At 61.8% G+C, this 26437-nt stretch overlaps 1 protein-coding gene across 7 annotated transcripts in view; it reads right to left on the bottom strand.

Moving 5' to 3' along the window:
- Window positions 1-26437, bottom strand: part of KCNQ1 (potassium voltage-gated channel subfamily Q member 1) — a 320333-nt gene that overhangs the window by 8061 nt on the left and 285835 nt on the right. The window contains exons 18-19 of one of the 7 annotated variants that reach the window (XM_086676593.1): window positions 23233-23313; window positions 9577-9590 (exon numbers count right to left, since the gene is read on the bottom strand). The exons of the other annotated variants lie outside the window; for them this stretch is intronic. Coding sequence (XP_086532719.1) covers window positions 9577-9590; window positions 23233-23313 — 95 coding nt within the window. The remainder of the gene's footprint in view (window positions 1-9576; window positions 9591-23232; window positions 23314-26437) is intronic. 7 annotated transcript variants of the gene reach the window in all.

Here is a 26437-nt window from a genome sequence, read left to right as displayed (position 1 = left end):
CCCCTGCACACCCAGCCCCAGGGCATCCCTCTGCACAGACACCCCCAACTCCAGGCCCCAGCTCCGCGCTCCCCGCAGGGACTCCAGGACCTCACCTCCGCCGGCACACGGGTCTCACGGGGTCTCGGCCCAGCAGGTCCCAGAGGGCACTCGGGCTCCAGCCTGCCCCCAGCCCTGTCCTCCCAGCTCAGACATTCACACAGTACAGCACTCAGTACCTCCCACCCGCTGGGGCCCTGAATCCAACCCCTGGCCTCTCCTTCTCCGACACCCCAGCCTGGCCGGCCGCATCGCTGGATGGGACTGTCATAGCCACTTGTCACCCACGGGCTGGGCCGTCTCCCTTTCGCCCTAGACAGCTGCCAGGCCGAGCTTCCCCCCGCGGACCTGTGCTACCGCCCCCCGCGGAATTCCCGGAGTGAAAGCGAATCTTCTGCAGCCCCCTCACCCAGTCCTCCCTGATCCTCTTCTCTCAGACCCTGAGCACATACGCCCCTGTTGGTCCTGCCCCAGGGCCTTTGAACGTGCTATTCGCTCTGCCACCACGTCGTATAACCTCAGCTCCAATGTTGAGAGCAGACTTCCCTGACCTTTCCAGCCAGGAGCCTCCTGATCTCACTGCTCACAGTTCCGTTTGCACCTCTCCCCGCTCCGCAAAATGTCCTAGTGTGTTGGTTTACGTGCTCGTGGCCCCTTCCACCAACCGAAGCCTCCTGAGGCCAGGCCTTCGACCACGCTGTCACTGTTGTATCTCCAGAGGGTATCCCAGAGCCTGGCATATAGTAGGTGCCGGGTAGATACACGTGGCATAAAGTTGGTGCCTCACAAATACTGCTGGCTGAGCAAACGAGGCCCCCTGACATTCTCTGGGGGCCCCAGTGCCAGGCAGGAGGGACAGAGGTCCCCCAAACCCAGGGCTTGCTCTGTCTCTGGAGCAGGGGCCAGGAGCACTGCCACCACTGCTCTCAGGCCTTTTCATTGTCATTGATTTACAAGGGCTCTTTGTATATTAAGGAAGCCTGTCCTTTGACACGTACATCCCGACCGGTTTTCCCTAGTGTGCTATTTGCGTCGTGAATCAGTTTGTGGCAATCGTGAATATTATGTTTCGTCTTGCCGTACAAAAGTCTTATTTATCTGTTTGCTTTTTCACACAGTCGGCGTTATCCCTCTTCCCCTTTCTGGCTTCTAGATTTCTGTGCACACTTGGGTGGCCCTTTCTTCCTGGCGCTGTTTTGGATGTGTACTTTACCCGCAAATCTTTGATTTGCATGGGACTTAGTTTGAACTAAGGTTTCAGTGCTGATCCTATCGATGCACCGAACCTTACTGAGTGGGCTTCCTTTTCCCCTCTGCACGCGAAGACCTTTTTATATACGATGTTCGTTACGCCCCAACCTACCTTGCCATCTGCGCGAAGACCCTAATAATGGCGGCCTAACAACGCGCTTTGCTCTGGGTCATTCCTACACGGCAGGGCTGTTCTTTCTGGAGGTGGAGAACCTCGGTAGCTCCGTCCCCGGGCCCAGCAGAAGAGGCCTCGAGGGGAGCGGGGACCAGCTCACCGGGACAAGGCCAGTGCGCTCTGCCCTTGGCCCCCGCGGCCCGAGGGATGCATTCTTCTGCTCCCACCCGGGGGGAAGCCTGTCCTCTGTCCCACTGTGTGGTCCGAGCCCATCGCCCGCCCTGCCGGCCCCGGCCTCGGAGCCCCCTGTCTGGCCCCGCTCCCGCCCCCTCCCTCCTGGCCGTGAGGAACATCCTCCTGGGACCGCACGTGGCTTGTGCCCTCAGCTCGTCCACGTTCTGCCATCTCCTCCACGCAGCCTCCCTGGGTTCTGTCCTGCATGCAGAGAACTGCCCCCCCAGGCCCCGGCCCCCGTCTACCTTTCCTTTCCTCCAAAACTTATGCCCACACCACCGGCCTGTTTCTCATGGGTCTTACTTCCTGTCCCCGCCCCCCCCCCCCCCCCCCGGATGAAAAGCTCTGCAGAATCTGTGGGCGCTGTGCCGTTCGTGGACACAGTGCGTCCTCCCGGACACGCAGTCCCCTGCCCTCCCCCACGCCTTCGTCGGGGACGACACATCCACGGCCCCAGCAAGCCCCACCGAGGCCTCCGCGACCGGCTTACAGCAACGCTTCAGGGAGGAAGGAGAAGGCTCCGGGTGCAGAGGGGGTCGGGGCAGAGTCAGGGGGACCCGGAAGGGGGGTCTGGGCGGTGGGCTGGGGGAGAACCCGGGCGGGGCTCGGGCCTCCCTGCCGGGCCGGCCAGCCCCCAGCGGGGCCTCCGGGGGGTCCCGGCAGCGGAGGCCAAGCAGGGGCCGCCGCCCGCCCTGCCCACGTCCGGCAGCCCTGGGCCGGGCCGACGGAGCCGCCCTGCTCGGGGGCCGGGCAAGCGGGAATGTAGGGCAGGCTGGAAACGGGGGCTGGAAGCGAGAGGCCGTGTTTATGTTGGCGGTGCAAACGCCCCACCTGCGTTTGATTCTCCCCCGCCTCCCCCCTGCGCTGCCCCTCTGACGAGCCTCAGAGTCCAGGAAGCCAGGGGGACGCCGGGCAGGACACTTTGTACCTGGAGCCAGCGGCGGGGCGGTGGGGGGGGTGCCTCGGCCGAACCCCAGGCCGGCGGGAGGGTGATACCCCGCCCGGCGACGGCTGGCAGGTGGGCAGGGGCTGCCGGTGGCTCTGCTGGCCGTGTGCTTTCTGCCACCGGCTGCTTCCGGTCAGGCCCGGCCACCCCCACGCCCCCACCCGGGGGGGCCCTCGGCCGGGGCCTGGCGTACGGGACCCCTAAGCCCTCCAGCCTCCGGGCCACCTAGCGGTGCCCCCTCCAGGCTCGGCTCACCCTCCCCGCAGCTCTCCATGGCCAACAGACCTCGCCTCTGCCCTCACAGCCCGTCTTGGCCCTAAGCGCAGCCCATGGAGGTCTCCCTACTGCCCTCGGAATGGAGACACGGCCCCGCCTTGGCCACAGGGCCCCTCACAGTCTGGGCCCTGTGTCCCACCTCAGTCCCTGCCCCTTCATGCCCCAGGCTGGCTTCTTCCGGTTCCTTGGATGTGCCACAACCCTCCCTGCCTCAGGACCTTTGCACCAGCCGGTCCCACTTCCTGGAATAGTCCACCCCTCCGCAGAGCCCACGGATCCTTCTCCTTCTTCTGCCCCGGGCACTGCTGGCATTGTTTGCTTCCTCAACATCTGCCTCCCTGAAAGCAGGGACAGGCCATCCGTGACCCCTCACCGGCCGGCTGACTCTGGGCCCAATGGGGAGGGGACAGCTGCGTGGGGCAGCTGAAGGGGCCCGTCTGAGAATGGAGGTCCCCGTGTATGTGGTTGGGTCTCCTGGGGGGCAGGGTCTGGCTCCCCTGGGCAGTCCCCCAGGCCCATGAAAGAAGGAGAAAGCCCCAGCATGTCCCCCAGGTTCCCAGCACCTCACAGCTGCCTCTGACCAGTTCCCTGTCCCCCAGCTGTGGCCACACCCACGGCCCGGAGCGTTTTCTCTGCACCCCTCTCTCAGGCCGCGCTCCCTGGCCCCGCTCAGCCTGGGCCCACAGGCCGGGGCCCGTGCACCCAACCCCACCTGCCCGGCCCCGCCGGCCGAGCCCCCTCCCCAGTCCACGGCCCGGCCCGGCTGGGGGTTCTCGCGGTCTCGTTTTCCAGCTGGCCCGCTCGCAAGGTGCGCGTGGTCTAAGTGCTGCCCCCAAACGCGAAGACGTTTCAGAGAGTTGTCCCCTTGGACCGGCCGCCTCACCCGGCTCCTGTCCCCCCCCAGGTCACCTGGCTTTTCCCCCTGCGGCTGTGCTCGAAGGCACCGACGTCTGCACGTGGACAGACTCTCTCCGCGGCAGGTCTTAGCATAAATGGTAACGGGAGACGCTGCAGCTCTCCCCTGGCTTGTTTTTATTCCACACGGGTCTGGGGGTTGTCTTGTGGAAACACGTCCACGGAGCCTGCTCCTGGGGGCGGCCGCGCAGGGAGCCTGTTCGTGGGGCTCTGGGAGAGTCACGTGGCCGGTGGCGGGGAGGCTGAGGGCTCAGAGGACAACCCCCACCCCCCGCCTCCAGCCCCCAGCTGTGCAGGCTCCGAGGGACTCAGGGGAGGGGGCTCTGCTCCGGGAAGTGGCCTTCTGGGGGCCGGGGCCAAGGCTGTGCTCTGCAGTGGCCCTTCCACATGGCCCCTGCACCTGCCTTTCTGCTCCCACTGGCCCCTCCTTGGCCCGGGGCTCACGGTCAAGCCTTGAGGGACGACCCTCCGCTCTTGCTAAAGGGTTCTTCCTCCTTTATTCTGGGGACTGGGCTGCCCCGCAGGTGGGGTGGGCCTCCTGTGACCCCGCCTCCGACATGCCCTCGACCCCAGAGACCACTGGCCCCCGACAGAGCACTTTGTGTCCTTCGGCCGTCTCTCACCTTCCCCACCCCCTTGCCACCAGGAAGGATCGCTTCTGCCCGACACCTGTCCCCCTGGCCGCTGGGCTAAGCCACACGCTGTGTCCCCCACTCCCCGGCCGCTGCAGACCCGGGACAGTCCGCCCGCATCCGGCCCGGGGGTCCCCCAGAACGCTGCCGGCTTGCACCCTGCTGGCCCACTCACCTCCCACGTTCTGCCGCCTCCCCCAGAGCTCTGCGTGCCCTTCTCCATCTGCACCTCGAGGACCCGGGGGAGAGGGGTCCTCTGCCCTGGCCTGTCCTCGGGCTGTCCAGCCGCTGTCCGAGGCCGCCCCGCAGAGAACACCAGCCAGCTTAGCTCTCTCCCCTCTCCCCAGGTCACCGGCATGCCTCTCCCTCCACCAGCAGACTCCCCATCACGAACAAGCAAAACGCACGAAGCCCTCCCTTGACTTTGCCCCGTGGCCACAGCGCCCCCGTCTCTCCTGGGAGGTGCTGTCCCCTGTCCTCTGGGCCCAGGCCGGGCAGCACCTGCATCCAGCACCACGCACGGGCCTCCTGCCTGCTGGGCCGCCTCTGCAAGACGTCAAGGCGTCCGGGACTCAGTGAGTCCTCTCTGGGCCCGACGTCTCTCCCAGGCCGCTCCTGTCCGAGATCCCTGCTTAGGTAAGGGGTCAGGTCAGAAATCCCGGGGCCTCCCGGCTCCTTGCTCTCGGATCTCTCATGTGAACCAACCCCAGAGGCACCAGCATGGTCAAGGCTGGACACATTCGGGGCCCAGCAAATCGATCTCGAATCTGAGCCTCCCTCCTGCCCGCCATAGCCGTTGCCCTGGGCTGAGCCACCAGCAACCCACCGCATGCCACGGCCGCCTCTCACCTGCGGCCCCATAGCCACTCTTAGACCTCAGGAGAAGGGCTTGATATGAGGGCTCCCCGCGCCCTCAGCGCCAAGGCCAGGGTCACCGTCGTGGCCCTGATGCCCATCACAATCCGGTCACGTCTTCCTTGCTGCCCCTGCTTGATCGGCTCTGTCTTATGGGCCTTCTGTGCAGGCTCAGTCCTGCCACGGGGCCTTTGCACCTGCTGCCTGTGAGGCAGGCTCTCCGCTCTGTGAGCTTCAGGCTGCCTCTGCCGTCCTTTAAGCATTTACACAAGTGCCCCTCTCAGGTACCACCCCATCCCGGCATGCCTGTGACCTATCCGCTGCCCTATCCTCGGCCCCTATCACCTTTTTGTCGCCCTGTCTCCTTTTGTGTCTCTGTCCACTGCAGATGGTCAGCTCCTTGAGGGCGGGGCTCGTCGCAGCTGCTAGGCCAGGGCCGGGCGCATAGTAGGTGCTTCGTGAAGACTCGTGCAGAAGGGGCCACCCGAGGCCGGAACTGTTCAGGTCGGCTCCAGGGAGGGCGACCAGCAGAGGGGCTGAGGGGCTCGGCCCGCGTGTGTGCTCATGCACGCGTGCCTGCATGGGTGCACACACACGAGCTTCCGCCAGAGCTGTGCCGAGGGCCGCGCCGGCTGCGGGTGAAAGCTGGGAGCTGGCACCTGCAGGACTCAGGGGTGGCGGCCGGGACGGGGGTGCGGGAGGGCTAAGGTACAGACCGGCCCCCCGCGGTCCCCGGGGGCCCTGCCTGCTCTCGAGGTGCCGGGGTGTCGGGTCTCACTGCCTCTCCCGCCTTGGTCCTGGCCCGGAGACAGCAGCCCCATGACTCAGCAGCCCGGCGCAGGCTGCAGCTGTGGCTGAACGAGACGGGCAGGCAGCCCCCGGCCCCCCGGCCCCCCGGCCCCTGGGCTGGGACCCAGCCCGCGGCTGCTCCCCCACCCCCACTTCCTGCTCAAGCTCCTAGGACAGGATTCCCTGAATTCGCCGCCCCCTGAGGCTGGAACCAGGTTGCAGGCTGGGCCCGAGCGCTCTGGGCTGGGGTCCCAGATGGGGGCCGGGGTGGCCGGGCCTGGAATCTGGCATCCCGCCCCTTTCCTGGCACCTGCAAGAGCCTGTGGGGAGGGAGGCGTGGGACGTGCCCGACGGCAGGGCCGGAGCCCCCTTCCGGAACCTGCCTTCCTAGGGAAGTCGCAGGGGTTTCCTCCCCTGTGGGCTCAAGCCCAGTGTCCTGCCTGGAATGTGAGGCCTTGCTGGGAGCTTGGGGTGTGCCTTCCCCACGTCGTGGAAGTGACAACGCCCTCCCAAGGCTGTTCCCTCCTGGCTCGTGAGGCCCAGGGCCCTGAGCCAGAAGCCCCCTCAGCCTGTCCTTCCTCTGCCCGACACTGTCTGCCTCTTACACAGCCCTCGGGACGGGGAGCTCAGTATCTCATGGGTAAGCCCAGCATGCTCACTCTGTCTGGGTGTTGGGGCAGATCCCTCCACGAAGCACGAACCCAAGCCCCAGCAGAACGGGCAGATGGGCCTCCGGGAGGCTTGGGCTGGGGCGGGAGCGCACAGGCAGTTCTCCGAGGCCTCGCACAGCAACTTCTGGTCCTCCGGCCATCAGAACAGCGAGGGGCCCTCCAGACTCGCCTGTCCTCTCCGCCCCCCTAACCGCCCCCTCCCTGGCACCTCGGTGCTGCACCCGGCACCCTGCCCTGTGCCTTGCCCGCGCTCTGCCCACTGCCCCCCTCCAAGTCCCTCACCCTTCACGGCTCAGCTTGGGGTGGTTCCCACCTCGCCGGGTCTGGGCGCCTCCCCGGGACCCACCTCCCGGGGACGTGTGGCCCCGGGGAGGCCTGTGCTCTCACCTGGCCACAGCCAGGCACAGCAGGTGCTCGGTGTCATGTGTGGGGGCGGACCCGAGCCTCTGTCCCCCCGCCGCCCCGGCCCGGGTGCCCAGGCCCTGGCCACGCTCCCCGTGGCTAAGCAGGGTGTTGCTGCAACCCCTCCCCCCACCCCCCCCCACCCCCCACCGAGACCGACTCTCTGGGAAGCGGGTGAGGAGGTGGGGGAGCAGGGTGGGCGGGCAGGAAGTTGCCGGGGCTCCAGGCCAGGCCCCGAGTGCTCCAGCCCCATCTGGACAGAATTGGCCGGTCCCGCGCCCTCTCTGCTCCCAGCACCCCTCCTTCCCAGGCAGGCGGACGTTCCCGGCCCTCCCCTCCGTCCCTGTTCCCTGGCCCACCTTCCCTACTGTTGCCTGAGGTCCCTCCCTGGGGCCCCTGCCCTTGGGGTTCTCGCTGGCTCCCCCGTTCTGCTGGCTGGGTGTGGCCGACCGCCTGGTCAACAGCCCGACCCCACCACCTGCCAGCACGGGCCCTGGCCTTCGGTCACCTCTCCTGGCTTTTGTCGTGGCCTCTGTTAGCCACGCGTGGGAGGGGCGCTCTGAGAGGCGGTGGAGGGGTGGGTCTGCCCGTCCGGGGCCTGGGCCAGTCTCTCGACCCCCTGCCCTGCAGTCTCGTCCCGGTCACGGGGGCAGGTGGTGGTCAAGTCATTTACAGTCACTGACGGATGACAAAGTGCCATGGCCGGGAGGGCAGGGGCCCGGGGCAGACCCAGAATGTCGTGGCCGTGCCCGGGGGCCCATCCTGCGGCACGGGTGACCCACGGATCAAGGTGGTCTTTACACAGGTGCCGGGAGAGGGCACAAATCCCCAGAGTTCCAGGCTCCTGTTTGGGGCGGTGTCCCGGGAGGGGAGCCCGGGGGGCAGGTGGGGGGCCTGGCTCTCAGGCTCTGCCTCCCCCCTCCTCCCCCAGCCTGGACGGACACCGGGAGGGCTGTGGCGAAGGTGGGGCCCCCCCAGGCCAAGAGAGACCGTCTCTGGACACAGGGGCCTCCCCTCGTCGAGTTCCCCGGGGTTCCGGGGTCCCGCCCTACCCGGGGCGGGCACTGCAAGGCACTGGCCCCGGTTCCGTCACTTTTGGGCCTCGATCCGCTGGCTTCTCCGGAAGCCCACGGGCCACCTGCCATTTGGGGAAGGGAGGAGGGGCCGGGGCCGGTGGCAGGCCCTCCACGTGCCACCTGCCCGCGGCGGGGAAGGGAGGCCTGTGCTACCCCAGGGCGTCCACCCACCCTCGGCAGAGGAGTCTGCATGGGGGCCTGGTCTAAATGGAAAAGAAAGGGACTTCTCCGCATCCTCACGGCCCCTGTGAAAGTGACAGAGCCACTTTTGTGCCCCTGCACTCTTGTCCCCACCTCAGTCCAGTCTCCACACCAAAGCTGTGACCTCAGGAAGCCCGGCTCTGACCCTGAAGTGTGTGGCCACAGGGCCGGGGCACTGGCGGGGAGAGATTCGGGGTGTCCTCGGGAGGCCGGAGCGGAGTGGCGGGGGTTCCCAGGGAAGCCCACAATGCTCGGAAGGTGAGTGGAAGCGTGGGGGAGGCGTCCACCCCGGAGGGAGGTGGGGGGCTGGCTGGGGGCCCGTCTGGCCTAGGCTGACCTGGGAGCTGATGAGAAATTCAGGCCCCAGCCTGCGGCTCCCAGCCCGCCCTTCCTGCTCCTGAGGCCGGAAGGAAGAGCTCTTGGGGACACCGGGGCTGGGTGGGGGGGACCCACACTGGCCAGACCGGGTGTGGTCTGCAGGCCTCTGGGAGGACGTGGGTGGCCCACTGTCACAGCCTGCAGGTTCCCCATTCGTGCCCAGATCCAGGGGCCTTGGAGACCATCCTTTGGTACCACTTGGGTCACATCTCAGCAGAAGCTCCCGTGCCTCTGTCAGCCTGAGTTAAAGGCGGGGAGGGCGTCCCCACTAGTGAGCCCTTCTCTCTCATCGCTGTCCCCTCCCACCAGGCCCCAGCCCCCGGCTCCCGTCCAGGGACCTGTCAGCTCCAAGTCTGCACATGTAGCTTGAAGTGATGCCTCTTTACCTGCTCTCCTGCTCTTCCAGACCTGGCAACACACCCTCACCTTCCCCCTCTGAGCCCCTGCCCTCTGCTGACCAAGCCCTCTTCCTCCCCCTTCCCCTCCTCCCCAGGAGGAGATCGTCAGATCTTCCAGTCTCCCCCACCATCGCTCCCTGCCTCCGTTAGGGAGTTTTCTCACCGTCAGCAAGCGAGGCCACTTGAAGAGCTCCCGAGGGTGCTAGATCCCCCATCCCTAATTCGACCCCAGACGCAGCCCTTCAGCCTTCTCAGCTGTCTTGTCACTTGACCTTGGTATTTCTAAATCAATGCTTATATTACGGTTCCTTGCTTTTGCAGTTTTAGATGTTATCTAGCAACTGCCTAACATGGAAGACGAGAGATCGCGATTTCATTTTCACAACCCCTGCTCCTACCACTCCCCTATCCTCTCAATAGAGTTATATTGCAATTCCAGGCCAAGTAAGTATTTACTGTTTGTGTTTTATGTAAAAATTACGCAACTTTATATGCCTACATAAATGAGGTTTTTACTTGAGTCATGTGGTCTTCTATGATTACGACTTTTTGTTTTGCCTGGGGTTAAGAGTTGCCTTCATGTTTTGTTTAACATTTTTAAAAAGATTTTAAGTAATCTCTACATCCAACGTGAGATTCAGACCTACAACCCCAAGATCAAAGTTGCGTGCTCTACTGACTGAGCCACACAGGTGCCCCTGTTTTGCTGAATTTTTAATGCATCTGTCACTAATTCATTCTTAAACTTTCTGCCAGAATTGTAAAGCTTCTATTCATTCAGTTGAGAACACTAGCAATCTATCAGCTTCGTAATGTTTTTTTCCTGGAAGTTTCTTCCTGGAGTCCTTGAAAGACTGGTTGTTCTCCAGGCCTGCTGAACAACTGTAATATCTAGAGCTTCTTTCCCTCTCATGTTGGGAATTTCCTTAGCCAGTTGGTCTATCTTTAATTATCTATCTATCTATCTATCTATCTATCATCATCATCTATTTTTTGGTGTTGGATTCTCCTGGTTCTTGGAGCCCATGCCTTTCTTTTTTGGATTTCTCTTCATTTTGCTGGAGCATATCCTCAAGTGACTTTCTGAGAAAAGGCACGTGGTAGGTAAAACTTTTGACTGTGCGTGTCTGAAAATGTCTTTAATCTACTTTCATACCTGAGACTTTGAGTGTAGAATTCTAGATTGGAAATATTTTTGCCCTCAGAAGTTTAAAGGCATTTCTGCATTATGTGCTAGTTTTCCGCATTGCTGTTGAAAAGTCTGATGACACTGTGATTCACTACACTGTGTATGTGACCCACGTCTTCTCTCTGGAAACCTAGGACGTCCACTTTATTGCCGGTGTCAATGAAATCACAACCTGGGGCCCTGATGAGGACACTTGGGGAATTAAGGAGGAAAGAATAGAAGTCTTACTTCTTAGCATAGAAGTGTTCACTGAGTCCCGCTTGTCTTTATCGCGATGGCTCACTCTCCACCCCAGCTGCTCCTGGTGTCCCCATATTCAGAACCTCTCAGAGCCAGCTTCTCCAGGGGCTAAGCCTCCTGTCTCTGGCTGGACTGGGGGACAGGCAGTACCCGGCTTCACAGCCTGGGAGCATGTATGGCCGGGGAAGTGTCTGCTGCTCGGACCATCTCCAGTAAACATCCTGTCTTCAGTCCCCTCCAGCAGTTTGGAGGCTCCCTGGGGCACCTGACCACGAGCCGGCCCTGGGTTCTGGGCTGGGAGCCTGTCCACTCTCGGTGGCTCTTACTCCTGCAGGGCATAGTGCCAACACTCCGGGTCTCCAGAGGTCCTTCTGCCTCCCCATCTCTACACTTTTGTCTCTCTTTTCTTCCCTTCTGATCACGTAAGCCCTGTTGATTTATATTTTAGAACACTTAAATGTCTTTACTGTCGTTTTAATGGGGTTTGGAGGGAGTAGAAATAAACACACGTGTTAATTTGCTGCATTTAACCAGAGGGTGTATAGTGACTTCTCAGCCGTCTTCATCTGGCTTGTGGTCCCTGGCACCCACTGCTCTGGTTACCAGTGGCCTCCCAGTGGCCAACTCACCCTGTCTTCTGCCCTGACTTCTCAGAGTTTTCCTCTGGGGGAGGGCGGGTCCCCCCACTGAAGCCCTCCAGCTCCCGGGACCCCACTCCCCTGGGTTCTCTCTTCCAAGCACCCCCCCCTCCCGGGACCCCCTTTCTCTGCTGGCCATCACCCGGTGGCTGCCTCACTTTGCCCCTGTCTCCGGCCTCCCCGCGTCCACACGCTGGTGGTTCCTGGTTCCTCAGGGCCAACCACGCCGTGGAGCCCCAGCCCTGGCCTCGCCACTTTGGTGTCTCGGGGGCATCCCGAATCGATACGTCCTGTCCTCCTTGTTCTCTTCATCCTAGGAGGTGGCGGTGCCACACAGCCGTCTGCTCCACTGCCGTGTCCCCTCCCCTTTCCTCACTGGCAACGTCCGGTTCCCACCTGAGTTCCATCTGGGCTCCAGACACATGTAGGATTTGTCCTGGACAGAGATGTCAAGCGGTCCCCATGGCCGTTCTCTCTCTCTCCCTCTCTCACTTTCTCACTCTTTCTCTCTTTACTAACAGAACCAGGAATTAAAGGGGTTGTGTGCCCGCCTGGAGTAGAGGTTTGGTTTCTCAGGGGCCCTTGTAGCGACTTGGGGCGTATGTTACATTCTGGTCAGTGGACATAAGAGAAGCTCATACAGGTGGCCTCTGTGCAGGGTCTTGTCCCTCCTTCCTGCTGCTGGAATGCAGATGTGATGGCGACTGTGGGAGCAGCCACTGGGGGCCATGAGGCGGAAGATGTGTGTGTGTTCTGGACCAGGAAGCAGGCAGAGAGCAGAGTCCTGGGACTTCCTGTGGTGCGACCCCGGGGGTGGCAGCGTACTCTCTGGATTAGGTTACCACTGGTGTTGTTGTCTTAGCGACAGCCGGGACCAGTCCCCTGCCCTGAACCCGGTCGGTCCCCTCTGGTGTCCCCGCCCCATTCAGCACAGAGCTCAGCAGCATGTAAGCCAGCGCAGGTCCCCTCCAGTCTTACAGCTTCGAACCGTCCTGCGACTTCCCATCAAAGTCCGAACTCCTTACGGGGGCGCTGCCGGACCCCGATCCGTGCTGCCAGCACTCCGCCCTCCCCCGTCCCACTGGCCTGGGTGCCACCGTCCCCCGAGCGAGCCAGGCTCTCACCCCAGGACCTCAGGACTGATGTCCCTGGCCCCCGAGTAAAGGTTGGTTGAATGACGTAGGGAACAGCTGAGCAAGTGACATAGTGCAGCCTCTGCTCTCAGAAAGCACAGGAAGCTTCCAGGGCTCTGGCTGGGGTCAGAGCCTGGCCGTCAGCACCACGAGGTGCCGTCAGGGCCAAGGGCGGCTGTGACAGCCCTACCTCGCTCCTGGATGCCTGTGCGGCTCACGGGTCCCTCATCTCGTGTCTGCCACAAGCACCCCACTGCTCACTCGCTGTGCGCCCCTCTTCCTCCCCCGGTCCCCGCTGCTCCGCAACCTTGCGCCTACCGGGGCGCCTGCGGGCTCCTTGCCCGTTTCTCCCTGGACCGAGGTTCCCGAGACGCGGTTTTGTGCAGCCCCCCCAGCACCTGGCACCGTGCCTGGCACGCGGGAGGCGCCCGACTCATGGGTCGGTGGACCCGGGGTGGATACAGTTGCCCTACACCCCTCTCCGTTCTCCCGGGGACCCGCTGGTGGCGGGCCGGGCGGGCCCCCCACCCCCCGCCCCCCCCGCCATCTGCACCCTGTGGGCACCTGGCCGCAGATCGTGGGAGCAGAGGCAGGAAGGGCTCAGAGGCCAGGCCTGGCTCAGCCTCCAACACGGCCGTCCTCCGGAGTTTCCGTGACTGTCTGTGCGTAACCGCACGGCGGTTTCCATCCACGTTGCCAAGTGGCAGCCGCCGGGCCTGGCCACGGGTTCTGATCCCCAACAAGCCTGCTCTCCGTCAGGCGGCCCTGGGAAGCTGGGGAGCACCGGGGGCCCGAAGGGTTAAGCCGCCCTCCACCACCCCGGTCTCGAAGGCCGGGCCCTCTTTCCTTCCAAGTCACAGCTGACGTGAAATGGAGCCTTAAAATGCAGCTGACACGGAAAACAATAGCGCTCCCTCGGAGAGGTTCTGCTGTGGGCTGGATGGCCCCCCGCCCCCCAATAATTACTCAAGACATTGGCATGAGCCAGGCCTGGTTAGGTAACAGGCTGCTTGCTCTGGAGACTTATAACTCACAGACAGTACACATGATCTCCGCAGACAACAAAATCGTTTCCAGGATGGCGGGGAGGGCGAGGCCTCAGGGAGAGGGTATTGGGGCAGGAGGAGCCCAGACCGGGCCCGGTGGGGGTGGGCCCGAGGGAGGGCCTCCAGGGGGCCCCAGGGATGCAGCCTGGGAACTTGGGAGCTGGGGAAGCTTCTGTGGGGAAGGCACCGCCCTGACCCTCGCCGCTCTGACCCCCCGCCCGCACCCCAGTCCCTGAGGCGTGAGGCCACCCCGGTCCGGTCCTCTACCGAGCAAAGCGCGGGGGACGCTCATTCATACTGAAGTGTGAAGGTCCAACTGTGTTGGGAGAATTCCCTCCTTCTCTGCAGAAGATCGTTAACGGTCCGTCTACTGTCCGCGGCCCCCATGCACATTACTCCCTCAAGGGCAGGTCCACATACTTTCCCCCGGGTTCCCAGCGCCTAGTACATAGCAGACATTCAGAAAATATTTGTCGAAGACGACATCTAACCCGAAGAAGGAAGGGCCAATGGCGTAACTTCAGGCACACGGGGAGGGGCCTCCTGGCAGCAAGTGCCAAAGGGACTCTGGCAAGCGGATGCCCGTGGACGCTCCTGCTGCCCTCAGCGCCTCTTTCGGACACCTGGGCCTCCGGAGTGCTCCCGCAGGAAATGCCCGTTTCCCTGGAAGGATGCTGGGCCGCGGCGGGCGGAGGACTCAGAACGTGTGGGCTGGGAAGGCCCTGCCTCGGCCTCCCCTCCCCGCCGTCCAGGTCTGCCCAGCAGCCCGGCCTCAGGCCCACGCCTGGGGACCCATGTCCGGGGCTGCGGACGGAGGGAGGCTCCTGCGCGGGCCTGGCCTCGGACGCGGCTTGGGGGAGCAGTGCCTCCCGCCCTCTCCGGACCCGTGTTCCCCTGCGACCGGCTCTGGGCCCTAGGACACCCCTCCCCAGGTGCCTCTGACCTCCGCTCGGGCCCAGGCTGGGGTCCGGCCCGCCACCCCTCCTGCACTGTCCCCGTGCGGAAGCCAACGTGTGGACGCGGCACGGGCCCACGGCTCCCCTCGCCGGGCCCCTCTGCCGGGCAGAGCCGGCCTCTGTGGACTCCGGCTGTCCCCGCCCCGAGCGCCTGCCACCTCGCTCCGACACTCAGGCCCCAAGAATTTAGGGGGCGCCTACGATGCAGCAGCAGTGGGGGGGCCTGGTCACCCCGGTGATGTGATTTACGTCCCCGACCAGCGCAGTGTCCAGCGAGGTCAGAGTGGAGTCAGACCAAATGCGGATCCCGCGGCTCTGTGTGGCCGGGGCCCGGCTTGCTCTCCTCCCCTGCAGTCCCCTTGCAATCCCCTGGCTGGTGACCTCGTCCAGAAGGGTGACAGCCTTCTTCAGGCACCAGCCCTACGCTCGCCCCTCTCCAGCATCTGCCTTCAGCTTGGACCTCTCTGGGCCTCACACGCTGACTGCCGCAGGCAGGTGCCCCCAGGCAGCAGCTGAGGGACGTCACGTCCTCCTCTCTCGGGCTGTGTGGCCAACCGGAGCCTGGTGGGGGGCGGGGGGTGCCTTTCCTGCTGACGGCCCTGCCCCACCCCCGGACCCAACCCCTCCCCAGGAATGTGTTTGCCATGAGGTTTCTTCATTTAATTGACTTTAGACACGTTTCCTTGTCGGGGAGTGAGGACTGAGCTCTCACGCCATTTATGATTCTCGAGCCTCTGATTTTCCGGTACAGCTTCACCATTATTTTGATTCAGTCCACAGCGGTCTGTGCCCAAGGCTTAGTCCCCTTAGAGCCAAAAGGTGCGTGGTTCCCCACCCTGTGTTCTGGTAAAACCTTTATCAGCGTGACCCTCAGCTGTCAGATGCCCTGAGGCCCCAGGTCACCTTCTGAGCTCACCCCACTCATTCTCCTGGGAGGCCTCCCCAGCTGCCGCTGTCCCCTGTTCGCACCCAGGCTGGGGCCACCCCACCTTCTCCCTGCCCACCTCCGGGGCCTCCTCTGTCCTGGTTTCTCCCACATTTTTCTGGGGCACACTCTCCATAAATTCATTATTTTTAAAAAGTGTGTATTTATTTTTGAGACAGAGAGAGACAGAGCATGAGCAGAGGAGGGGCAGAGAGAGAGGGAGACACAGAATCGGAAGCAGGCTCCAGGCTCTGAGCTGTCAGCACAGAGCCCGACACGGGGCCTGAACCCGTGAACCACGAGATCATGACCTGAGCCAAAGTCGGACGCTGAACCGACTGAGACACCTAAGTGCCTCCATTCTCTGTCACTTTCTGAAACAAGGTGCAGGAAGTAAATTTTATGAACTCTCGGGGTCTGGAAACGCCTTCATGGGATGCTCGCCCTTAATGGATACTTTGGCTGGGTATAGAATGGTATTTTCCTTCACAAGTTTGAAAGCGTTTCTGTAAGTCTCTACTGAAGACCAGCCTGCAGTTTGGTAGGTCGCCCACCCGCTGGTTCTTTAAGAAGATTTCCGGGAGTTCCAGGGTGGAAGGGGGTGAGCACACCACAGCTCCCCCCAGGTTCTAGGTGCATTCCTCCTCCCATTCACATTTCCCCCCTCGGCCGTCTCCCACCCCTTCCTGGAAGGTCTGGGAGTTGGGTGGTAGGCAGCCTTGGATTTGGTTGCCGTGCTTCCTGGCTATTCCCACATCTCTGTCTTTATTTCACTTTCTGGGACATTTAATTCAACCATTTACCAAGCTTTTAAATGTTTTCATCAATTTTTTTAAAGTTTATTTACTTGAGGGAGGGAGAGCAGGAGAGCAAGCAGGGGAGGGGCAGAGAGAGAGGGAGAGAGAGGGAATCCCCGGCAGGCTCCACAAGTCAGCGCAGAGCCCGACATAGGGCTCAGCCACACGAACTGTGAGACCGTGACCTGAGCTGAAGCCAAGAGTCAGACGCTTAATGGACTGAGCTACTCCGGTGCCCTCATTTGCCAGGTTTTTAAAAAGTCCAACAGCATCTTTTACATTTCCAAGAGCTCTTTCTGGTTTCTATCTGTTTCTCTTTCGTAGCATCCTGTTCTGGATTCATGATTACATGATCTTCGGGTATTTCAGAGAGATCTCATAAATGCAGATGTGTTTCATATAGCTTCACTGCCTTACGTCCTTTGGGGTGCCCTGCCATCCTCACTCTGAGTGGCCCCCCCCCAGGGTGTAGCCCCATCTGGCGCCTCATCTCCCTCACCCCACTCTCTCCTTTGGCCTGTGCTCAGCCCTCTGCTTCCACTCAGATCCACAAGTCAGGCTTGTTGCCTCTGCCTCGGGGCCTTTGCACATGCCACCCCTGTCTGCATCCCCCTGTGTAGTCTCATTTCTGCACATGCTTTGTGTTTAGATCACAGGGTGCTTCTGAGACAGGTTATGTGCCCCACCCCCAGCCCTCTTTACAGAACTCAGCGTGGTTCTAAAGACATGGCCGTCCCCACCCTCCCCCACCTCCTGGAGGACAATGCTCACGGAGGCAGGGTCTGTTCCACCTTGTCTGCTGCTCATGTCAGTGTCCTATTGCTGCTGTGATGAGTCACCACACGCTTCGGGGGCACACACTGGCTATCTTGCAGCTCTGGAGGCCAGGAGCTCAAGGGGTCACCGGAGCTGTCCAGGGGCAAACCTGTTTCCTGTCTTTTCCAGTTATTAGAGGTGCCGCTTCCTTGGCTCCCAGCCCCGTCCTCTGCCTTCACAGCCAGCAGCCTGTCATCTTATTTCCTCTCGGACCTTTGCCTCTGTCATCACACCCCCTCCTGTGACCTGACTCTGACCTGTGTCCCTCTTGTAAGGACCCCTGTGATGCCTCTGGGCCCACCTGGATAAGCCCAGGTAATTCCCAGCTCGAGATCCCTTCCTCAGTTGTATCTGCAAAGTCTCTTTGCCATTCGAGGTGCCAGGGAGGACAGGGACATCCTGGGGGCCGTCATGTGACCACAGTGGTCATATGCACTCACAGAGAAAGGACACGGTGCCAGTGTAAGGTAACAGATCTCCTGGAGGGGACACCTCCAGGACCAGCCAGGTAAGCGGGGGAGAGATTAAGGTAAACAAGAAGGCGGCACCAGGGGGACATTGAGAGGAGGGGGTCAGGGCCCATCTCAAAGCTCCAGAAGCCCTGTGAAGAGGCTAGAACTAACAGGAAGGGCAGTGGACACGGTTGGTGGCCATGGGGCTCAGCATGATCCTGTCCTCACAGGGCTCTTCTGCTGGCCACTCCTCCTGGGTGTCCTGAGGCTCTCCACCTGTCCTTTCCTCTGGCCCGGCTCTGATGACCTCCCATCCCCTCTGAGCCAGCCTGGCCAGCCGCACAGGGGTGAGCTCACACCCGAGGAGGGCAAGCCGAATCAGGCTTCAGATTAGAGCTGATGTCCTCGGGGAGGCTGAGAGACTGGGCGTCTGTGGCCGGAACAGAATCAAAGCCCCGGCAGTGGAGGTGGCCGCGGAGCAGGGGGAGGACCCCAAGGCTGAGGTTCCAGAGGGAGACAGGGTGAGGGGCAGAGCTGGTGGGGAGCAGGGCGCGTTGTACAGATCTGTGGGAGGGCACACGTGTGCCCAGAGTGCGGAGCAGGAAAGACCAAACAGAACCAACACGTCCAGGAACCCGCGACACCATTGGCGACTTCAGCACCTCGTCAGAGGCTGACGTATCACAGTGGGAAAAACCAACCAACAGAATAAGGGTGTAGAGGAACCAAACAGCTCCGCTAACAAGTTCAAGTCGATCGGCAGAACAGCCTTGGCTGCCTCCACACGTGCACAGAAAGGTCACAGAGGCAACCTCCTCAGACCCCAAAGGAAAAGTCCACGCATTCTCAAAAGGCCGTGCCCTGAAGTAAAATGGGAAATCAATAACAAAAAGGAAGAGACGAAACTGATACACAGGGAGGCTTACAACATACAGCTCTAAACGACGCTTTGGTTAAAGAGGAAACAAAAAAGCAATTCGATTCAACTAGAAAGATCCGCGATGGGAGTTATAACATATAGAAACCCCGGGGGATGCTTCCAAAGGTGTATTCAGAGGAACAGTGATAGCAGCTTTGGAAAATCAGAAAGGTTAAGGATAAACGTGCCAAGCGTTCAACTCAAGAAGCCAGAGGAAGTACATGAAAACAAAGGCAAAGAATGAGCAGGAAAGGATAAAGGAAGTTATTAGCAGAACAGAAACATTTTTACGAAAGCAGAGTTGACCGAAAAACCGAATGCTGGCTGTTTGTGAAGGGTCGGTGACACACGTAAGCTTTAAGCAAGGAGCAGAGGAAGAATGGGGAACGGGAGGGGAGGAACGGTTACAGATGCAGACTGAACTGAGGATGTTACGACCCACAAAACTAAAAACTTGATGCGGTGATAACCTCTTAAGGGAAGAATGACCCAAAGTGGCTCACGAGGGAGAAAAATCTCATTACACAAAAGCCCGTTGGAAGAGTTGAAATGATAGTCACGTGCACTCCTCCAGCCAGTTTCACGCCCGGTGTTTTGGGGGTGATTTCTACAATATTTCCGAGAAGCGGGAAACCACGATCCCACACAAAGCGTCCCGGTGCCCAGGAAAGATGGGGGGCGTCGCCTAACGTACGAGGCAAAACCAGGCACCAAACCCAGGCAAAGCCAGCTGCCCACATAGAACCCCACCCTGCCCCGTACAGCAGGGGACGGGATCCGGCAGCACCCAGGCATTTCTAGGGTCTGGGCCAGCGCACACGGTCGATCTGGCCCCCGGCTCGGGTGTGTTTTCAACCTGACTTCCACTCCCATTTGGGGGCCGATGGGATCTGGGGTGCGTCTGCCACCCGCGGGCTCCCAGCCTGCCCTGCCTGCCCTCGCTTGTACTCTGTGGTTCGTCTCCAGCCACACGGGGCCGGACGCACAGCGGGCACAGGGACGACCGCGGGACTGAGCTGTTACTGTGATCCCACACAGCCACGTGCGCCCTTCCCCACCAACCGCGGTTCCTGCACAAATACGGCGTGACCCCGGGATGCAAGGGACAGACGGACGGGTGCACGGAATGTGGCAGACGGGACGGGAGCAGCCAGTGGGGACGTCTGACGCCCCGGTCTCCCCGCTCCAGTCAGCTCTTGTTGATGGGAGCTGGGGGTCCCCAGGATCTGGAGGCCCAGGGGTCTCGGTGTTCCCGAGTTGAACCAGCCAGACACAGGTTTGTGTTCAGGTGGGTTCTTGGGCCTCTCAGGGCACAGAGAACCCAGGCCTCTGGCAAAAGAAGTCCGGAGACGCTTCACTGGGAGCCCCCGCCAAATGCCTTCCCCACGTACCCAAGCATCTGCTGGCCCAGCGGGACCCACAGCCCCAAGCACCCCTGGGCCGTGCCCCCTGCAGCAGCAGTCCTGTGCGGGCACCCGGCTGGCCCTCAGGGAAGATGCTCGGAGCGAGGCCAGAAAGAAGCATGTTCTACAAGGAGCCGGGAGCTTCTCTGGGGGAAAGGCCCTGGGCCCCGCGTTCCTACCCAGGGCTTTTGAAATGGCTCTTTCCTCTGTCTGCTCTCCGCCAGGCCGTCTGCCTCTTGCCATCTGGGTCTCAGCCCCTGAGAGACCCCCTCTGGCCCCCGCAGGCCCCTCTGTCACAGCCCCCACATGCTTCCTGTTGTCACAAGGCTGTCCTGCTCACTTTTGTTTCCCTGATTCCTGCATGTCTCCCCGACGGGTCACGGCCCCTGGGGGGCCAGGATGACGCCCACCACTGAGGCCTGGAGCACAGGAGCATGTGGTACACGCTCGTCGAATGAACGAGTACGTGAGCGAGTGACCCTCCTGGACCCGCTGGGCAGAAACTCCCCGGCTGGTCTTCTCGAACGGGCGGGAGAGGCCCGACCCAGTCCAGGCCGGAATGGGGAGCCTCACAAGGTGGGGGTCCCGCGGGGCTGGGGCAGGGGCTACGGGCTCTGCCGAAGGCCGGGCCCCTCCTGCCTCCTGAAGTGCCCAGTGGCCTGCCCCCACCCCCACCCCCATGATCGTGCTGGCCTGGCAGCCGTGGGGGGAGATGTCTGTCGGGGAGGGTGTGGCGGGGGCCGTGCTGGCAGCTGAGAGCAGGGCCTGGCGGGCTGGGGGGGAAGGCCCGGGGAGGGGGACCGTGGGCAGCTGGCGCGGAGGACCGGTGGCCTGACAGGTGAGCCAGGGTGGGGGCCAGGCAGCTGGGCTGGCGACAGCTGGAGCCAGGGTTGGGCCCCCCCCCACCCCGCGGCCGCGTCACGGTGCCTGAGCTATGTGTGCATGGGGGGGGCACCCAGTGCAGGAGCACAGACGGCAGGGGTCCGTCTGGGCCCCTCACCACAGTGGCGACGTCCTGTGACGGCCCCCAGCCTTGGGCTCGGACATGCCTCAGGTGTTTCCATCGGAGAAAGGCCTCCGTTCACCTTTCTGAGCACTTCTTAGCGGCCCTGGGAGGTGCGCTGAGGGATGTGTGAGCGAGTCAGGCGAAAGCAAGTCTGGGGGCCCCGAGAGGCTGGGTTCCTTCCGCGTGGGACACGTGGGGAGGCGATGGAGACGGGCGACCGCGTGTTTTTGTGGACAGTCCTGCAACTTCCCTGACAAGATAATCGCTTAGTTGTTAATGTGTATGCGCCAGAAAAAACCCACAGGTTTTGTAGGTAATATAGTTGGGGAACAGCCGGGTTACACAAAATTAGCTTCTTTACCAGCAGGCCTTCTCAGGGCCTTTAATATGCAGATAAGCCTCTTCTGCACAAAGCCGAGGGAGTGGAGTGGAAGGGAAGGTGTCTCTGGAAGGTTCCTGAAACTCTTCCGACTGCGAACCCAGGACCCATGGTCAGAACTCTGAGCAGTGCATCCTGAGGACTCGAGTCTCCTTCAGTCCAGCCCCAGACCCTGTGTGGGAAGGGCCGGCCCTGAGCCTGGCTGTGCCACCGTGTCCCCGCCAGCGGTGGCTCCCGTGGGCTTTGTGGAGCTGGGACAGCCCCGAGTTGATGCCCTGGGCTCTGCCCCGCACCCACCCACCCCTGGCTGAGCCTTCTGAAGGCACCGGGAAGTCAAACTGGGGAGCGTGTTCTTCCCTGGGGGGCGGAGGGAGCTCAGGGAGGGCCGGTGGGCCCAGCTCAGGCCCCTCAAGGGCCCTGCCGGCCGGGCCAGCTTCACTCCGGGGCCACCGAAGTCTGTGCAGAGCTGGGGGCGCCGACACGGCCCTGGTCCTGGGGTATGACGGGGGTTCAAGGTAGCGCTCAGAAACTGGCCGAAGCCACGGAAAGAGGCGTCGTGGGTTCTGTCCAATGTAGTTAAAAACATCTGACTGTGACCACAAAAATGCTGGCATCCGGGCCTGCTGCAAAAACATTTTCATGTGAAATGCAAACGGGCCGGTGCCTGAGGAGCCCCCGCGTTAACCCTTGGAAGGGAACGCGCTCGGCCGGGGCCGCGGCCTGGGTCCTCCCCGGAGGGACCTCCAGACGCAGGCTCAGGACGCGCGGGACGCTGCTGGCCTCCACTGTCCGAGGGCGCGTCCACGTCCTCCCGGGCTGGGGGCACCTAGGTCTTGGGGGCCACCTCCCGGGGGTCAGGCTGTGGCTCCCGGACACGCGGGGACCCTGAGGGGGCACCAGTGTGTGGGGGTCTGCACGCGGGTGCCAGGCCGGCAGGGAAAACCACGTGGCACCCAGCAGCCGGCTTGTGGTCGGGGGCAGAGACGTGACGAGCAGGCACCCAGAATGGCAGGTGGCAGGTGGCAGGTGGGGGTCCCTGGCGGCCTCTGTGAGCCGGGCACGCTGGACGGAGGTGCGCTCCGGGCCAAGGCCCTTCCGTGGCCGAGGGCAGCGTGTGCCCCGAGCCACAGAGCTCTTCCCTGCGTGAAGTGCCCCCCCCCCGGCAATGCCTCTCCCCCGCCACCAACACGCCGGCCAGCGCCCCACAGTGGTTGCACGGCCCCGGGGCCCGCCGGTCACCCGGGTCTCGCACTCTGGGACGGATTCTCTGAGGGGTGATCACAGGGCCAAGGAGCACCACGTCCGTGCTGCTGGCCGGCCCTTTGCCAACGGCCGGAGACACTGTCCCCGGGCAGGTAGGACAGCCCCGTGTCCCCCTCATCGTCACCAGCACTGAGCACCATTCTCCTCGTCAATTTTCTCCACTCTGCCTCTTACAGCCCGCCTTCCCAGACCCCGGATCCCCAGGCTTGAGGCCTGCCGTCTGGCTCGGTCGCAGTGGGACCTTCTCGGGCCGCGGCGAGGTCAGCGTATGCCCGCGCTGCGTCTGGTAACCCTTTCCCGCCACGCACGGGACGGAGAGCCTCCCCCGCCCAGGGAGACTTCGTCCCATCCACAGAAACAGGACACGAAGGCCTTTGGGCCTCCAGTTTCTGTCCTTTCTTCAGGGGCTTCTCGCTATCTCGGGGCCGGGCGGCCAGCTGTCCGTATTCATCTCGCGCAGGCGACCCTCACCCAGGGCTGTGTGCACACCCGGGGCCCCCGGTGCCAGGGGCCGCCTGCCAGGGAATGCATCCGGCTGGTCCGGCCCCCCGGTCCCACCACCCCCCGCCCCCAACAGGTGCGGGGTGACTCAGCAGTGCCCAATTTCTCGGCACAGGCAGCTGTTGGGTGCAGTCTGGAGACCCCTGAGCGCCTGCCCGGGCTGAGGGTGGGGCCCCCGAGTTCCGGGGGGTTCTGGCAGGAAGGGGTGGGGGTGGCTCAGCTCAGCGCCTCTGCTGCCCCTTCTCGTCCCTGTGCTCGTCCCCCAGCACCTCCCACTCATCTTCGCTTGCACAGGGGTAGGGGGGCTCTCCAGGGGGGTCTCGGGCCTCCCTTTGGTTTGTGCCAGCCTGGGGCTGAGGGTGGTGACGGTGCCAGTGCCAGGTGGCTCTACCGTCAGGCCAGGTATCCTGGGCGCCCTGTCTCTCTTGGGCTTGGCAACGGTAACGGGATTCTCTGTCCCCGCTCCCAAAGGCTCTGGAAGGGGTGGGGGCCGGAGTCGGCACCAGCTGTCTGGACGCCCAGAGAAGGAGGGGCTCTAGGACCTCCTTTGACTCCATGGGGCAGGACAGGGGCCCCAGCATGTCCCTTCAGAGCCTAGAGATGCCCACAGAGCCCCCTCCCTGAGCCCAGGGCCCCGGGCGCCCCTACGTGGGTGTGTGCGAGGCCTGCGTGGGCCTCAAGGGAAGAGAGTGGATGTAGCTGCAGACTAGACACACACTTTCTCACAAGCCCCCCGGCCAGCCCCGGAGGCAGGGGGCCAGGCAGGCCAGGAAGCAGATGGGGAGCACTCCTCAGAAGCAGGGAAGAGTCCCAAAGGGAAATGCCTCCATACTCAGGGCTTGGCAGTGTGACAGAGTTGTTTGCTCAGAGGCAAATGGAACAGGAAGGGACGCCAGCCCTGAGAGCTTGGGGCCCACGCGTTCCTTCTCTGAGGAGTCCTTGCTGAGGTCCTTCCTCTACTCCACCTTTGCTTGTGAGCTCACTCTCTACCTCCTTTCCACCTGTCCATCGGCCACTCCGTCCATCCACCATTCTTTCATCCACCCATCACCCACCATCTATCCATCCATCCATCCATCCATCCATCCATCCATCCACTCATCCATCCATCCACCCACCCAACTACACCCATCATCCATCCATCCACCATTCACTTATTCACTCATTCATCCACCTATCCATCCATCCATCCATCCATCCACCATTCATTCATTCACCCATCCATCCATCCATCCATCCACCCACCCAACTACACCCATCATCCATCCATCCACCATTCATTCATTCATTCATCCACCCATCTATCCATCCATCTACCCATCCATCAACCCATCCACCCATCCATCCATCATTCATTCATTCATTCATTCACCCATCCATCCACCCACTCACCCACCCAACTACACCCATCATCCATCCATCCACCATTCATTCATTCATTCATCCACTCATCTATCCATCCATCTACCCATCCATCAACCCATCCACCCATCCATCCACCATTCATTCATTCATTCACCCATCCATCTATCCATCCATCTGCCCATCCATCAACCCATCCACCCATCCATCCACCATTCATTCATTCATTCACCCATCCATCCACCCACCCACCCACCCACCCAACTACACCCATCATCCATCCATCCACCATTCATTCATTCATTCATCCACCCATCCATCCACCCATCCATCCATCCATCTACCCATCCACCCATCTATCCATCCACCATTCATTCATTCACCCATCCATCCATCACCCATCATCTACCCATCCATCCATCTATCCACTCGTCCACCTACCCACCCACCCAACTATACCCATCATCCATCCATCCACTATTCATTCATTCATTCATTCATTCATCCACCCACCCACCCATCCATCCATCTACCCATCCATCCATCCATCACCCATCATTGATCCATCCATTCACCATCCATCCATCTACCCATTCACCCATCTATCCATCCACCATTCACTCATCCATCCATCCACCCACCACCCATCACCCATCCATCCATCTACCTATCCACCTATCTATCCACCATTCATTCATTCATTCATTCATTCATCCATCTACCACCCATCATCCATCCATCCACCCACCTATCCATCCACCATTCTTTAATTCATCCATCCATTCACCTACCCACCCAACCACTCATTCATCCTTCCACCCACTATCCATCATCCATCTATCCAGCTACCCACCCGTCCATCCATCCATCCACCCATCCCTCCATCCTTCCACCATCCATCTCCCCATCCACCCATCCACCCATCCTCCATCCATCCGCCATTCCATTCCGTATATATCCACCATCCATCTCTCCCTCCCCTTTCTTCATTGCCTTCCTTTTCCTTTCACCCCTCCATCCAGCCCTCTCTCCATCTCTCCACCCACCCACTGCCCACCCACATTTATTCACACCGCCCCGCCTCCGCCCCCACCCCAGGCCTGTGTGCCTGCTTTCATTCTCTCCACAAGCGTTAGCAGCTGCCTCCTGTGTATCTTGCAGCAATGACAAGAAGATCAAAAGGCATTGATGACGCAGTCACTGGCCTCTGGAGTGACAGCCTGCCACCAACTAAAAATAGACCAGGATCAAGATGCTGGCCTTCTCTCTATTCCTTCTCTGTCTCTTGAGTCCCTGCCCCTCTCAACAGGGGACACGCTCCATGTAGCCGAATGGTCCCAGATCAAAGGGGATCATGGGGACAGGCACCGGGGCGCTGTCAGGGCTTGGTTACCTGGTGTGGGCTTGATGAAGGGGGTGGCTGTCAGGGTTTTGGCTGATGTTGTGGATGGGAGCCGTTTGCTGAGACAGCAAGCACCCACGGAAGTCAGGCTTGGGGAAGCAAGAGGAGGTCCCAGCTGAGTGTGCCACACAGGGACACACGGGTGTGGGCTGGGCCAGCGTTGGGGTCCTGGGACCATGTGGCCTTGAAATGGACCCTGGGCACTTACGGGGCCATCAGAGCACCCATCGAACTGCCCCGGCACTCGGGAGCTGGGACAGACGCCCTCCGACTCCTGCCTGTCCCTTTGACATGCGCCAAGAGGGAGGTGAAGGCTCAGCTTGGCTTTGTTCACGGTTAATTTGTTTGGGCAGCACGGCCACCGCAGGGCTTGTCGGGCACTTACTCCATGCCAGGCTGTGTTCCAGGCACAGGGCTTTGGTGGGGACAGCTCCTGACCAGCCATTCCTGTGGGGGAGCCAGACACCCCAGCCAGCTTTACAGTCGGATGGTGATGAGGGACTGGGGGCGCTGGAGGCTTCCCAGCTAGGGCTCTGGGGGCAGAGACCCGAAGGCCTGTCAGGTGGGGGAGGACCAGGAGCGGCCCCGGGGGTGGCTGTGCGGCTGGCCCCCCGGCTCCAGGCCACCCTTCACACAGCCCCAGAGGCTCTGACAAGGGACCCCAGGAAGGCTGGCGGGCCAAACAGAAGCTTCAGGCAGGTAAGGCTAGGAGGGAGGCGTGGGGCTGCAGGGCCCACGGGCCGATGAAGGGCGCCTGGACTGCATTCCAGGGAAAGGGGCTTTAGGCAGGGAGCTCGTGGTCTGGTTTATGTTTGAAACGTCCCTCTGGCCA

The sequence above is a fragment of the Puma concolor genome, chromosome D1, assembly GCF_028749965.1.
Source record: "Puma concolor isolate L17-30 chromosome D1, mPumCon1.1.hap2, whole genome shotgun sequence".
Taxonomy (NCBI): Eukaryota; Metazoa; Chordata; class Mammalia; order Carnivora; family Felidae; genus Puma; species Puma concolor.
This window is presented reverse-complemented; position numbering and strand designations above follow the sequence as displayed.